The following is a 15,348-nucleotide window of genomic DNA, read 5'->3' as shown; positions in this document are numbered from 1 at the left end:
AAGGCTGACTGTGTTGCTGGTGTACCAACATGCCTCCACACAGCCACCTGGTACACAGGTAACACATGGATGGATGGGAGGATGGATGGAGCTAACAGATGGATGGATATATGGAGCTAACCGATGGATGGAGGGATGGGAGATGGAAAGGGGGCAGGACGGGGGTAACAGTGATGATTCACCCTGATGATGATATTGATGATGCTGATGATGATGATGATGATATTGATGATGATGATGATGATGATAAAGGATTGTAAGGGATGTTGTTGATGTGCAGTGATGATAATGAAGAGCTTTTATCATACAGGATGAGGATGTGATGAATTATAAAGGAGGAATTGAGGCATGAAGAACTAAATTATAAATGATGAAGATGATGATTTTTGATGGTTGATGATGATCAAGATGACCGTGCTGGTCATGGGGATGAGTCAGCAGGATGATGATGAGTGATGAAGATCATCCAACATCTAATAGACCACAAAGATGAAGATACCCCCGGCTGATAACAAAAACACATCCGTCAAAAAATCAAAAAGACAACAACCAAAGAAGAGTGGTATAGGTGAGGAGGTAGCAGGCAGCTCACTTCATGGTGTCTTGACTTCTGGGAGTTGTCAGTCGTCTTCTTCTGTTCTTTAGAGCCTGTTACCTCCGGAGCTCCCTTTTTGGGTGTGGCTTTGACATCTGCATCCTTCTGAGATTTAGTAGTGACTTTATTCTTCTCCTGGCCCTGTTGGGGTTTGCGGTTCTGGCTGGTACCGCAGGGTTTCACCTGGGGTGTGGTCGTCTTAGCAGAGGTGGTTGTGGTCTTGGCCTGGGTGGTTCCAGCCTTGGCTGGGGTGGAAGTTGCCTTACCAGAGATGGGCTGGGCAGGGCCCTTGTTCTGGCTGGAGGGTTGGACTGGACCCTTGGTCTGGGCAGGGCCTTTACCCTGGGCGATGGTTTTGGTGGTACCCTTGGGTTGTGGGGAAGGTTTGGTTGTACCGTTGGGGTGGGAGGAAGGTTGGGTGGGGCCCTTGGGTTGAGGGGAGGGTTGAGGGAAGGCCTGGGCTGGGCCTTTGGATTGGGGGGAAGGTTGGGTGGGGCCTTTGGATTGGGGGGAAGGTTTGGTGGGGCCCTTGGGCTGAGGAGAGGGGTGGGTGGGGCCCTTGGGCTGAGGAGAGGGGTGGGTGGGGCCTGTTGCTTGGGGGCAGTCCCCTGGCTGTTTGGCTGGGGAGGGAGGGCCACTTACTTGGGCACCTGAAGGTTTCTGTTGCTGTTGGGGGCCTGGGGGCCTAAGTCCTGCTTGCTGATTGGACCCCCTCTGCTGAGGTGATTGTTGATTGGCTGGAGCTGGGTGGCGTGGGGATCCCATTGGCTGAGGAACAGGGGGTGTGGCATCACCCAGGCTCCCGGACAACGCTCTCTGGGTCTGGCAGTTGAGACAGAGCCATTCTTTCTTCTGAAAAACACAAAAATCGAATCAGAAAATGCTACGTGTGCACAAAATACACTTCTTCACATAAACCAAACTCTTATACACACACACACACATTCATATGCAGAAAACAAACTCATACACACACATTCATTCATGTAGACAGAAAAACTCATATACACAAGCACACACCAAAACCATCATGTCTTATTCAACACGATATAATGGACACATTTGCCTTCATAAATCAGTTGCCTTAGGCTTAAGGAAGGTTATGTGGATCACTACTGGTAAAGCAGGTTGTGTGGATCAGTACTGGTAAAGCAGGTTGTGTGGATCACTGCTGGTAAAGCAGGTTGTGTGGAAGGCTATGTCACTGCTGGTAAAGCAGGTTGTGTGGAAGGCTATGTCACTGCTGGTAAAGCAGGTTGTGTAGAAGGCTATGTCACTGCTGGTAAATCAGATTGTGTAGAAGGCTTTGTCACTGCTGGTAAAGCAGGTTGTGTAGAAGGCTATGTCACTGCTGGTAAAGCAGGTTGTGTGGATCACTGCTGGTAAAGCAGGTTGTGTGGAAGGCTTTGTCACTGCTGGTAAATCAGGTTGTGTGGAAGGCTATGTCACTGCTGGTAAAGCAGGTTGTGTGAAGGCTATGTCACTGCTGGTAAAGCAGGTTGTGTAGAAGGCTATGTCACTGCTGGTAAATCAGATTGTGTAGAAGGCTTTGTCACTGCTGGTAAAGCAGGTTGTGTAGAAGGCTATGTCACTGCTGGTAAAGCAGGTTGTGTGGATCACTGCTGGTAAAGCAGGTTGTGTGGAAGGCTTTGTCACTGCTGGTAAATCAGGTTGTGTAGAAGGCTATGTCACGCTGGTAAAGCAGGTTGTGTAGAAGGCTATGTCACTGCTGGTAAATCAGATTGTGTAGAAGGCTTTGTCACTGCTGGTAAAGCAGGTTGTGTAGAAGGCTATGTCACTGCTGGTAAAGCAGGTTGTGTGGATCACTGCTGGTAAAGCAGGTTGTGTGGAAGGCTTTGTCACTGCTGGTAAATCAGGTTGTGTGGAAGGCTATGTCACTGCTGGTAAATCAGGTTGAATTTGACAGCGGCCTCCAACGTTTTGGCAGTTCTGTTTCGGTCCCTAACCCTAACCCTTTCGTTGGCTGAGCTGAAATAATGTGTTCAAGCTCAGCTGTAAAGTTCTGTATAGGAAAGACTCAACTCTGGCAGTCGGCCAAACACAGTCAGGGCTTTTAACAAGCAATATGCTGACTCTGAACAGAGTGGACAAGGTGCCCAACACTGACCTCAATGCTGATATGAATACAGGTGGGTCAGGCAGCATGTGTGACAGAAGATGGGTGAGGTGTGTCTGGTGTGAGGGATTAGGAGTGAAGTCGGGGGTGAAAATTTGATATCTTTAAGGGGCATAATTACATTTCTGGCCATGAGAGAAGCTCATAAAAGCAAGTGACCTCAGCCCAAAGTACAGAGTACTTTTACATGATACAACTAAGATAAAGCCAAAGATGAGATCTTTATAAAATATAAAATATATTTACAGACACTATATATACAACTTTTGGTTTGCAATGAATTGGAACTATATTACAGCATACAGACTGAGGGCCCAATCTTGCACCCAGCGCAATTGTACACCGACGCATGTATCATTCCGTTTTTGCACCCAACGCACAGCTGACTTTTCCCTGGACAGACTATTTAACCGATTTTAAAGTTGCTAGTTTTTTTGCTCTGTTTCGGTTAAGTTGATAATTTCATCTCGTGAATTCTGCTCCAAAAAGGTTGAGGAGGACAGCCTTTAAGAGAGAATGCGATTCCCCATTGATTTGTCGCATCAGAATTTTGATTTGGGTCACGAAAGTCTTGACATTTGAGTGAGAATGCGTCGCCCGCATAATAGGCGACAGCCATGCCTTGGCCCCCCGTGTTTTGACGTTAGCCTCAGAGTCAGACTCAGGCGCTCACTGGCAGTGTTCACAATGTTGTATTTCACTCCATTCTACACCAAAAACGTCAGGGAGGACTGCTTTTTGTAGATACGAGCCTGCCAAAGATAGCCAGAATCTTGGATTTCTTTAACCGAGCCTGTTTCATTCGTCATTTGCATGAGAAAGCGTCCTCTCTTAGCCACGCTACGTTTGCCCGTTTCACTAGGTCAGGCTATTTATACCAAGGTTTCGGACAAGTGACTTTTGTGCATGGAATTTAAGTGCCTCAAAATGTTAATTGTTAATGTAAATTGTTAATGTCAAGCCCTGCATCTGACATTAAAGAACATTGTCCAGATTAATGACAGCTAGCCGTGAGCTAAGTAGCACTAAGATGAGAGCTAGCTAGTTGTTAGCCACTTGGCTAACAACTCGCTACCTAATCATACTAAACTACCACTAAAATCATACATTCGATTAAAAAAAAAAATAATAATAACTTTCCCATGATTAAATATAAGTTCTTGGTGGCCAGGTGCCGCACTCTCATGTCATTCACCCATCCAGCCACAGCACATTGATAACATCCGTACTCCTTAAAGCCTTCAAGCTATCCTCACTGTATGGGGAGGGGTCAAGCACAACATAAAGGTTTATAGCTGTCATGGAAAGCCAATTGGGAGTAACCTGGGGAAGATAATAATGCCTCCGCCTGACTCTAGGCAGTATCCCTCCTGTAAATATGCCTCTGCAGAAGCTCTCTCCTCCATCACAGTCCTGCGCCTCACTGCAATACTGCTGGAGAATAGATCCTGACACACACATGCCTGAGAATGTGGAGAGCACATCAGCGGCAGGATATTAGTCGTAGCAGATTCTATTTCACATCTAAAGGGGGGCAGATCGATGACATCTTTCAGCGATAGAGAAATGCTTCTAATATGGTGGTTATGGAGGCTGAAAGGAGAGATGACAGCCCCGTATTAGTTACTCAGCAAAGGCCTCACACTTTTATACACACACACACACACACACACACGCTGCTCAGTTTTCTATGATTATCCTCTGCTTCAAGAGAAAATGGCATCTGTGTCTCGGCCGCGACACACACACAAAGAGAAAACAAAGTCAATAATGAACGACCTCATAAACACCTCAGTGGCTGATTACCATCTCTCCCATAAATCATGTCTGTTATTGTTGTAACCCTCAAAACAGGAAACGCGGGCGACGGCGATAAACCGGCCATGCAAATGCGCAGCTGGTAAACAAACAGGTCCAGGTGTTGAATGCTGCTATCGTAAAGGACATCTAGCTGCAGTCGCCTGAGCCCTTCAACGGCCACAACACAGCCAGCACTCAGCTGAAACATTTTGAATGCCCCATGACCTTTCTATCATTTATCTAATAATGTGTTAGGATAGGATTCAACAGATTTATAACAACAAATGTAAGCCACATCAGAATCCCATTGAAGATCCTGTGCCCTTCTGAACGTAGGCCTACAGTGCAGAGAAAAGCAGAGATCATATGTATAATATAACAGAAGAGGTAGGCAGTGCAGAGAGAAGCAGAGAGAAGCAGAGATCATATCATATCGGTTTGACTGTGTCTGAATGAATGAGTGTGAGTAGAATGGGTGAATGAGAGGCAAACAATGTTAAGCACTTTGAGTGCCAGTAAGGTAGAAAAGCACTACATAAAAGCAGTCCATTCCATTCCATAATATTTACATTTATGCATTTAGCAGACACTTTTATCCAAAGCGACTTCCAAGAGAGAGCTTTACAAAAGAGCATAGGTCACTGATCATAACAACGAGGTAGTCCCAAACATTGCAAGCAGCCAAAACATGAAGCATACATTGTGAAAAACTAAACAAGTGCCAAAGGGAAGACCCATAAGAGCATGCAATTATACAAGTTACAAATTAAAACAACATGAACCCCAAAAAGTGCAAGACTGTACCTGTAGAAGAACAATCAACAGTAAAATATTTCACAGCGAGTATGAGAGTTTAAGAGTTAGCTTCATTATAACTAACCTACAAGACCAACAAGTCTCTCAATAAGAGTCATTGTGATCCTGGAGGAAACTAACATCAGGTCCAATCAAGCATTCCTAAGTGCCGTTGTACTCCCGGAACGAGTGCGTCTTGAGCCTTTTCTTGAAGGTGGGGAGACAGTCAGTGTCTCTGATGGAGGTGGGTAGCTGGTTCCACCATTGGGGGGCCAGACAGGAGAAGAGCTTGTGTTGGGACCAGGCAGTCTTGAGCGGTGGGACCACCAGGCGGTTGTCTGAAGAAGACCGTAGGTGACGGATAATGTAACAGAAGAGGTAGGCTTACAGAGCACAGCCACTGTAAAAGGGAGAGTCCAATCCGGACAGATCATTTAGCGGCGTTGTGTTTGGTGTGTGAGGGCCCGGAGGAGAACACTGACAGCATGACAGGGATGTTAATCTATCAGTCCCCAGAGAGCACGGCTTCACACACTAGTCTCCAGTGATGTTCATCTACCAGCCCCCAGTGTGGTCTGTGGCCTACTGTACACCCTGTGCGTGTGAGTGTGACGGTCCACTACAGCATTTGTTAACGCTCTGCACCGCTTGCCTTTCCACAGTGCACCACGCTCGGAGGGCCTGTCAGACAAGTTAATTCAGAGTTGTAGTTCTCTACGGTCACTGTTGCAGTTTGTGTATTATAAAATCAATTGCTAGATTATGGCTAGCCACTACACATTTACTCCATGGCTAGCGAGTCACTGCCAGCCAGCATTTCAACGTTGAATGTCAATCGTGTTCCGGATGAGCTGGCTAGACTATGCAGCTAGCACAGAAGAAAGTTACGTAATGTGACGAGATTGAATTTAAAAGTACAAAAAACACACCAGGGACGACGACAAGATCGGCAACCCTGCGCCAGGCATCATTTTTTGGTAATCATCGTCTGTGTAATCGTACAGAGACGCATCAAACAAGACTGGGTGTGCAGGTCACACATACGATAAGTTACTCTTCCATCTTGAAATAGGAAAAACCTTGAAATGTTTACCATGACCAACGGTTGCTACATTACAAGAAAAACAAGAAACCAATCCGATTGGCCAACGCTAGCGTTTCATGCTCCTCATCTACATCAAGTTGAAAAATGTCACCTTGCATTGCTCGCCTTCCCACAACACCTTATGGGGCCGCTACTGTAGTGGACACGCACCGTGAGTGTGTGTGAGGGCTCAAACCTGCCGTGGATGGGAGGGCTGAGTCTGTGTGTGGATGTTTGCTTGGTAATGTTTATGTGGGAATGGGTGATGAATAAATCAAACCCATTTAGTCTCTTCCTGGAATCTCTGCGTGTGTGTGGGCTCATTAGCAGGCATGTGTGTGTGGGGGTGTGTGTGTGTGTGTGGGGGGGGGCTCATTAGCAGGCCTGTGTGTGTGTGTGTCCTTGGGGATGTGCTCCGGTTGTGTAACGTCAGGTGATGGAAAGTGAGGACTCTAGTACACAGCTGGCAGGTGCGCTGAACACACACTCTCTCTCTCTCTCTCCCTCTCCCTCTCCCTCTCCCTCTCCCTCTCCCTCTCCCTCTCCCTCTCCCTCTCCCTCTCCCTCTCCCTCTCCCTCTCCCTCTCCCTCTCCCTCTCCCTCTCCCTCCCTCCCTCCCTCCCTCCCTCCCTCTCTCTCTCTCTCTCTCTCTTTCTCTCTCTCCCTCCTTCCCTCCCTCCCCCCTACACACACTCCCCTACACACACTGCCTTACACACACTGCCCTACACACACACTCCCCTACACACACTGCCCTACACACACACACACACACACTCTCCCTTACCTCTTCATTAAATCCATTTTTCCTTTTTAGCTCTAGCTAGCTGCTCTGGAGCTTGCTTTGTCGGTTGGTTGGTCATTCGATTGGTCCACAGAAATTGCAGTACGTGGGAGCAGCTATGGCGAATGAGTACTTGTTGAGAGATGTGTCTGAATTGGTTAACTCATCATTTTGCATTAGTGTAATCATTATGTACAACAAGTATGTGTGTGTTTGAGTCTGTGTCAGCATGCTCCTGGTGCTGCACTGTGGAGTTGATGAAGCTGTTCCTTACTGTATGTGCAGCTCTGGCTTTGACTGGGAGTTGATGAAGCTGTTCCTTACTGTATGTGCAGCTCTGGCTTTGACTGGGAGGGATCAATGCTTCTCCACAGAACAGCCTTTTATAACATTAGCTATTATGGCCACACAGCATATTGTCTATGTGACCTTTCATTAAATCGCTCTGGATAAGAGCGTCTGCTAAATGACTAAATGTAAATCAATTACAGGCTGCATGTGCCCCATGTGACATGACAAATTACGCAATCGCCTCATTTAGTCATTATAATGCTGCTTTGGACAATTAGCAGAATTAAAATAATCAGTTTGAATTACAGTGTGTTCCAGCCAGGAAGGGAGAGACAGAAGGGAGAGAGACAGGAAGGGAGAGAGACAGGAAGGAAGGGAGAGAGACAGGAAGGGAGAGACAGAAGGGAGAGAGACAGGAATGGAGAGTGTTGCAGAGGGGCTGGACGGAGATAAAAAAAAAGACGTTTTCAAAATTTTGGCAAAAGAGAGGCAGAAAGCTGAGTGTGAAGACTTTTCAAGGACGTGAGATTCTACTCATCAAACAAAGACAGGACGACCATGAGATCTACGGCTGAGTTGGCCACAACCGCACACATGATCATCTAAACTCCCTACTGCAGAACCTTGCAAAACACAAACCTCCTACAACACAAGTTGTGGAGGAGGGAGGGGGTGTGCTATACACCACAGCTCTGGAGGCCAGAGGAAGACTTCTTTCTTGCTAATTCTTCCTGAATCCTCCCAACTCTGCTGGCAGCTGGAGCGTGAGTGTGTGGGGAGAGGAGGGCGGCGTTGGCACGCCAGGCAGACACCCCAGCTTTGTTTTGATCCCCCTCAAGTTCTCTACAGAGGAGCTAAATATAACCAGGTGCAGTTATCTTAGAAGCCACCATCTGTGCTGTCTGCAACCTTAATGAGATGGAACAATACAGTGGAGTCTGTCCGAGTGTGTGTTTATTGGTGTGTGAGAATGGGGGGGGGGGGGGGGGGGGGGGGGGGGGGGGGGGGGGGGGTCGATGAGGGAAACTTATTAGACAGAGGATTTCTAGTACAGCAAAACAACATTCAGGAATCCGTACTCTTCCTGTTCAGACCTAGGAGAGCACAGTCAGAGCTAGGAGTGCATGTTGGCCTGAATGACATCTTGACATCTCAAATAGGACACACCAAAAACACACACACACACACACACGCACACAAACACACACACACACCTTTGGGCCACACACTGACACACACATGGTGGAGAGGGCCTGGGGAGACAGTGTGTGACACACACATGGCCCTGTCACCAGGGACTAATCCTGTCAGATGACAAGTCCTCCAGTGTGACTGTCCCATCCCTCCCTGCTAACAACATGTCAGCCAGCAGGCTCCTCCTTCCTCCCTGTGTGCTATGTGCTGTGTGCTGTGAGGCCCTGTGGGCTCTGAGGCCCTGTGTGCTGTGTGCTGTGAGGCCCTGTGTGCTGTGGGCTGTGAGGCCCTGTGTGCTGTGAGGCCCTGTGTGCTGTGAGGCCCTGTGTGCTGTGAGGCCCTGTGGGCTGTGTGCTGTGAGGCCCTGTGTGCTGTGAGGCCCTGTGTGCTGTGAGGCCCTGTGTGCTGTGAGGCCCTGTGCTGTGGGCTGTGCGGCCCTGTGTGCTGTGAAGCCCTGTGCTGTGGGCTGTGAGGCCCTGTGTGCTGTGAGGCCCTGTGCTGTGGGCTGTGCGGCCCTGTGTGCTGTGAAGCCCTGTGCTGTGGGCTGTGAGGCCCTGTGGGCTCTGAGGCCCTGTGTGCTCTGTGTGCTGTGTGCTGTGAGGCCCTGTGTGCTGTGAAGCCCTGTGCTGTGGGCTGTGAGGCCCTGTGGGCTCTGAGGCCCTGTGCTGACAGGCAGGATGCTGAATGAACACTAAGTGTCCATTTTCCCACTGAAGCTTATCACTTCCTGTCATGTCACGCTGCCAGTCTCCCTCGCAAACCTGTTACTAGATCAGTGCAATGTCACAACATGGGAGGGGGGGGGGAGCATGGGGGAAACTGAGAGAGACAGAAAGATAGAGACAAAGAGAAAGACAGAGAGAGAAAGGAGGAAGGGTGTGGAGGGAGGGAGGGAGAGAAGGAGAGAAAGGGGGAGAGGGACAGAGGAAGAGAGAGGGAGAGAGAGGGAGAGAGAGAGGGAAAGGGAGAGGGAGGGAGAGGGAGAGAGAGAGAGAGGGGTAGAGGGAGAGAAAGGAGGAGAGGGAGAGAGAGGGAAAGAGAGGGAGAGAGAGGGGGAGAGGGGTAGAAGCCGAGGGAGATAGCATAGAACAACCAGGGAAGGGAAGAGGGGGAATTCTCCGTGTTGACAGTGGCTTTAGCATTGCACAGCAGCTAGCTAGCGGCAGGGTAGCCTCCCTGGGGAGAGACCCAGCAGGGTGGAGGAGGGAGACCAGGCAGGGTGGAGGGGGAGACCCAGCAGGGTGGAAGAGGGAGACCCAGCAGGGTGGAGGAGGGAGACCAGGCAGGGTGGAGGAGGGAGACCCAGCAGGGTGGAGGAGGGAGACCGGGCAGGGTGGAGGAGGGAGACCCAGCAGGGTGGAGGAGGGAGACCCAGCAGGGTGGAGGAGGGAGACCAGGCAGGGTGGAGGAGGGAGACCCAGCAGGGTGGAGGAGGGAGACCAGGCAGGGTGGAGGAGGGAGACCAGGCAGGGTGGAGGAGGGAGACCGGGCAGGGTGGAGGAGGGAGACCAGGCAAGGTGGAGGAGGGACACCAGGCAGGGTGGAGGAGGGAGACTGGGCAGGGTGGAGGAGGGAGACCCAGCAGGGTGGAGGAGGGACACCAGGCAGGATGGAGGAGGGAGACCCAGCAGGGTGGAGGAGGGAGACCGGGCAGGGTGGAGGAGGGACACCGGGCAGGGTGGAGGAGGGAGACCCAGTTTACGTCAGGTCAACCGACTAGTTTCAGTAATGGTCATTTCATACAGTTTTGGCCCACGACACTAACAATCGTGGAACGGGGGAACAGGTAAATGGTGAGTGTGTGTGTGTGTACTCAAGTGGACATGGTGGGCTCAGTATCTTAGTGAGATCATCTTGTTAGTGAGTTAACCTCACCGCCCAGTAGGGTTTTTGGCATCACAGGTCAGCTCAATAAGGAAAAATGCAACCTCTCACACACACACACGCACACATGCAGGCACCCACGCACGCATACACACACACGCACACACACACACGCACACCAGGGAAAACATAAGGTATGCATGTTTTATATTCTGGGATATCCCTAACAAGGAACACATTGTAAAAAAAGGGTCTGAACCAAATGTAGAGACAACAGACCTGAGCTGAATGAAAAGTTCTAACGCTATTAGCAAATACTGTCAAATATTTTCTGTAGGTAAACTCACTTCAATGAAACCCAAGTCCCAAATGGGCACACACTCAAGCAAATCAAACAAACCTCCAATCATTACAAATACTTCATCCAATCAAAATGTGTCCATTAGTCTTAGCCACATTATTCTTAGCCACTCTGACAGCCAATCATGAGATGTGGAAAATGGTGGCAGGGTGTGAAGGCTGCAGGTTAGCTGCAGGGTGTGAAGGCTGCAGGTTAGCTGCAGGTTGTGAAGGCTGCAGGTTAGCTGCAGGGTGTGAAGGCTGCAGGTTAGCTGCAGGTTAGCTGCAGAGTATGAAGGCTGCAGGTTAGCTGCAGAGTGTGAAGGCTGCAGGTTAGCTGCAGGGTGTGAAGGCTGCAGGTTAGCTGCAGGTTAGCTGCAGAGTATGAAGGCTGCAGGTTAGCTGCAGAGTGTGAAGGCTGCAGGTTAGCTGCAGGGTGTGAAGGCTGCAGGTTAGCTGCAGAGTGTGAAGGCTGCAGGTTAGCTGCAGAGTGTAAAGGCTACAGGTTAGCTGCAGGGTGAGAAGGCTGCAGGTTAGCAGCAGAGTGTGAAGGCTGCAGGTTAGCTGCAGAGTGTGAAGGCTGCAGGTTAGCTGCAGGGTGTGAAGGCTGCAGGTTAGCTGCAGAGTGTGAAGGCTGCAGGTTAGCTGCAGGGTGTGAAGGCTGTAGGTTAGCTGCAGGGTGTGAAGGCTGCAGGTTAGCTGCAGGTTAGCTGCAGAGTATGAAGGCTGCAGGTTAGCTGCAGAGTGTGAAGGCTGCAGGTTAGCTGCAGGGTGTGAAGGCTGCAGGTTAGCTGCAGAGTGTGAAGGCTGCAGGTTAGCTGCAGGGTGTGAAGGCTGCAGGTTAGCTGCAGGTTAGCTGCAGAGTATGAAGGCTGCAGGTTAGCTGCAGAGTGTGAAGGCTGCAGGTTAGCTGCAGGGTGTGAAGGCTGCAGGTTAGCTGCAGAGTGTGAAGGCTGCAGGTTAGCTGCAGGGTGTGAAGGCTGCAGGTTAGCAGCAGGTTAGCTGCAGAGTATGAAGGCTGCAGGTTAGCTGCAGAGTGTGAAGGCTACAGGTTAGCTGCAGGTTAGCTGCAGAGTATGAAGGCTGCAGGTTAGCTGCAGAGTGTGAAGGCTGCAGGTTAGCTGCAGAGTATGAAGGCTGCAGGTTAGCTGCAGGGTGAGAAGGCTGCAGGTTAGCTGCAGAGTATGAAGGCTGCAGGTTAGCTGCAGAGTGTGAAGGCTGCAGGGTGTGAAGGCTGCAGGTTAGCTGCAGGGTGTGAAGGCTGCAGGTTAGCTGCAGAGTGTGAAGGCTGCAGGTTAGCTGCAGAGTGAGAAGGCTGCAGGTTAGCTGCAGGGTGAGAAGGCTGCAGGTTAGCTGCAGGGTGAGAAGGCTGCAGGTTAGCTGCAGAGTGAGAAGGCTGCAGGTTAGCTGCAGGGTGAGAAGGCTGCAGGTTAGCTGCAGAGTGAGAAGGCTGCAGGTTAGCTGCAGAGTATGAAGGCTGCAGGTTAGCTGCAGAGTGTGAAGGCTGCAGGGTGTGAAGGCTGCAGGTTAGCTGCAGGGTGTGAAGGCTGCAGGTTAGCTGCAGGGTGTGAAGGCTGCAGGTTAGCTGCAGGTTAGCTGCAGAGTATGAAGGCTGCAGGTTAGCTGCAGAGTGTGAAGGCTGCAGGTTAGCTGCAGGGTGTGAAGGCTGCAGGTTAGCTGCAGAGTGTGAAGGCTGCAGGTTAGCTGCAGGGTGTGAAGGCTGCAGGTTAGCAGCAGGTTAGCTGCAGAGTATGAAGGCTGCAGGTTAGCTGCAGAGTGTGAAGGCTACAGGTTAGCTGCAGGTTAGCTGCAGAGTATGAAGGCTGCAGGTTAGCTGCAGAGTGTGAAGGCTGCAGGTTAGCTGCAGAGTATGAAGGCTGCAGGTTAGCTGCAGGGTGAGAAGGCTGCAGGTTAGCTGCAGGGTGAGAAGGCTGCAGGTTAGCTGCAGAGTATGAAGGCTGCAGGTTAGCTGCAGAGTGTGAAGGCTGCAGGGTGTGAAGGCTGCAGGTTAGCTGCAGGGTGTGAAGGCTGCAGGTTAGCTGCAGAGTGTGAAGGCTGCAGGTTAGCTGCAGAGTGAGAAGGCTGCAGGTTAGCTGCAGGGTGAGAAGGCTGCAGGTTAGCTGCAGGGTGAGAAGGCTGCAGGTTAGCTGCAGAGTGAGAAGGCTGCAGGTTAGCTGCAGGGTGAGAAGGCTGCAGGTTAGCTGCAGAGTGAGAAGGCTGCAGGTTAGCTGCAGGGTGAGAAGGCTGCAGGTTAGCTGCAGGGATATGGTCAGATGGATTGATCCCACTCTCACACAGGGAATTCTACTGAGTCGCTCAACCCAGCCCTGGTCGTAAGTGTGTGTGAGAGTGTGTGAGTGAAAACAAAACAGTTTTTTGTTATGTATTTGTTGCAGCAACTATAGGGGTAAAGGATACGACAGGGTTCTCTGTTCCCTGTACCTGTTCCAGACATTGTGAGTCCTCCAACGTTACAAGAGTTACACTCCAGTGAATGCCAGGGTAGGAGCCCCCAGCCACCCACAGAGGGAGCCAGAGAGAGCAGGGAGGGAGGGAGGAGAGGCCTTCAGCAGGAAGAACCCAGTGGAAACAGAGAGGATGACGGCCTCGCATACAAACTATCCCCTGTAGCCACCCTTCCAGCATGGAGTTAGTAACTTAAGACTCTGTATGAAGGAGGCATAATGTAAAAACACACACACACTTTGTACACCACACACACACACACACCTCTTACACCACACACACATACCTCATATCCCCCCCACACACACACACACACTTCCCTGTGCCTGTCAGTCAGGCATGTCTCTCTCCACTGGGCCCCGGGCCCCCTGCTGGGAGCAGGAAATGTCAGGCATCGTTAAATGACACAGCACCACCAGCCGAGCCAGGAAGATTTCTGCTCATATTTGAGCTTCTCTTCCTCCTGATCTCGTACGCTCCTCGACCTTGCTCGCTCAGGGGGCCGTATGTGTGACTACTCATCCTCCGGTCAACACAGCCTCGCTTATCCCAAAGAAACTCTGATCATATTTAAAGACATCCACTGTATGTGAACATGGTGTATGTTATATATGCATCAATGCAGTAGAGGCATGTGTCGTGTATGATCCAATATGCACAGGAAGTGGATACGTGACAAATTAAATGTAAACAGAACTGGAGATTTTCGGGGACACTGAGTGTCTTTTTGCTAACAATACAATCAGCTGGTAGTTGTAGTTTTTCTATGGATGCAAAGGATGCAAAAACTGTCCTTATCTTTTCTCAGACTGTTTTAATTCCCTGGTGGTTCTAATCAATGAAAAACCGCCGCTTTATCTGCCAAACCAGTCATAACTATCACTGCAGTATCCAGCTGAGACCATATGGCAGAGATGGCAAAAGTACACATCCTTCACACAAGTAGAAGTACAGATACTCATGTTTAAAAAGACTGTGGTAAAAGTTGAAGTGCTGACTACGAAGTTTAGAAATATGTGTTTAAGTGTTCAACCGTTCCAAATGTTTTCCCCAAAACGTTTTTTCAACCTTTTCAACTTTTTTCTAAACGAAATAAACATATTTTTCCAAATGGAAGAGAGAAAAAAGTTCTAAAGAAAAAAGTTTTTAAACATATTTTGTTTATTTTTCAAAACTGATTTTGTATTTAGTTTTTGTAGTATTTTTTAAAAACAGATGTAATTTTTTGGCATAAAGTTTTACTTTATTTTATAAACCAGTTATTTTTTCTAAACAGATTTTTTTTTCTCACAGTGATAGGAGAGGAGAACATAGATGCCTAAAACTGAGTAGAGTATAGCAGAGCATGGTAGAGTGCTCTGCTATACAGTACAGTTCAGTAGAGCAGAGTACAGTAGAGTATAGTAAAGTCCCCTTCAGATACTCATCAATAATGCAAACTTATTTTAAGCTGGTCGAAAATAACTTTTCAACCTTACAAAACTTTTTTCAAAAATATTTTTTCAACCTTTCAAAACGTATATATATTTGTTTTACTTTTTCTCTCCAAAAAGTCCTCATCAAATACTCATCAATTATGCAAATGTTGTTTTAGATACAAATACATATTTTTATTTTCTTTTTGATGCTTTCTGTCTTGCTCCATGATAGCTTCGTAGACTCACTTATGTTTGTTATGAGTGATAGCCAAGAAATGAAAAAAGGCGTGCAATGACAATAAATAATATTGATAATTCCACCAAATACAGATAAAAACTAAAGTAACGAGCCTGGCTTGAAAATGTAAGGCGTGAAAGTAAAAAGTTGTCTGAAATATTAACTGTACTTACACCAGAAAAATCTACTTCAGGACAGAAACAAAGTATTTGTACTTCTTTACTTCCCATCTCTGCACACACACACACATACACACACATACACACACACATCCATACACAGCTGGTGAGTAAGTGCCAGTAAAGAAACATGGTCGTAATTAACGACTAGAAACTGAAGGTCAGAGGCAGAGCGGGTCACTGTGAATTATTAACACAATCGTG

The 15,348-nt window shown here is 48.8% G+C and overlaps 1 protein-coding gene across 1 annotated transcript in view; it reads right to left on the bottom strand.

The window, feature by feature from the left end:
- The window catches only part of bsnb (bassoon (presynaptic cytomatrix protein) b), a 65,298-nt gene that overhangs the window by 14,818 nt on the left and 35,132 nt on the right, over positions 1–15,348 (bottom strand). Inside the window, 1 exon segment of the mRNA XM_047026549.1 lies at positions 593–1,447. Coding sequence (XP_046882505.1) covers positions 593–1,447 — 855 coding nt within the window.

This window comes from Hypomesus transpacificus, chromosome 9, assembly GCF_021917145.1.
Source record: "Hypomesus transpacificus isolate Combined female chromosome 9, fHypTra1, whole genome shotgun sequence".
Lineage (NCBI taxonomy): Eukaryota > Metazoa > Chordata > Actinopteri > Osmeriformes > Osmeridae > Hypomesus > Hypomesus transpacificus.
Note: the sequence above shows the minus strand (reverse complement) of the source record. Positions and strands in the feature narration are given on the sequence as shown.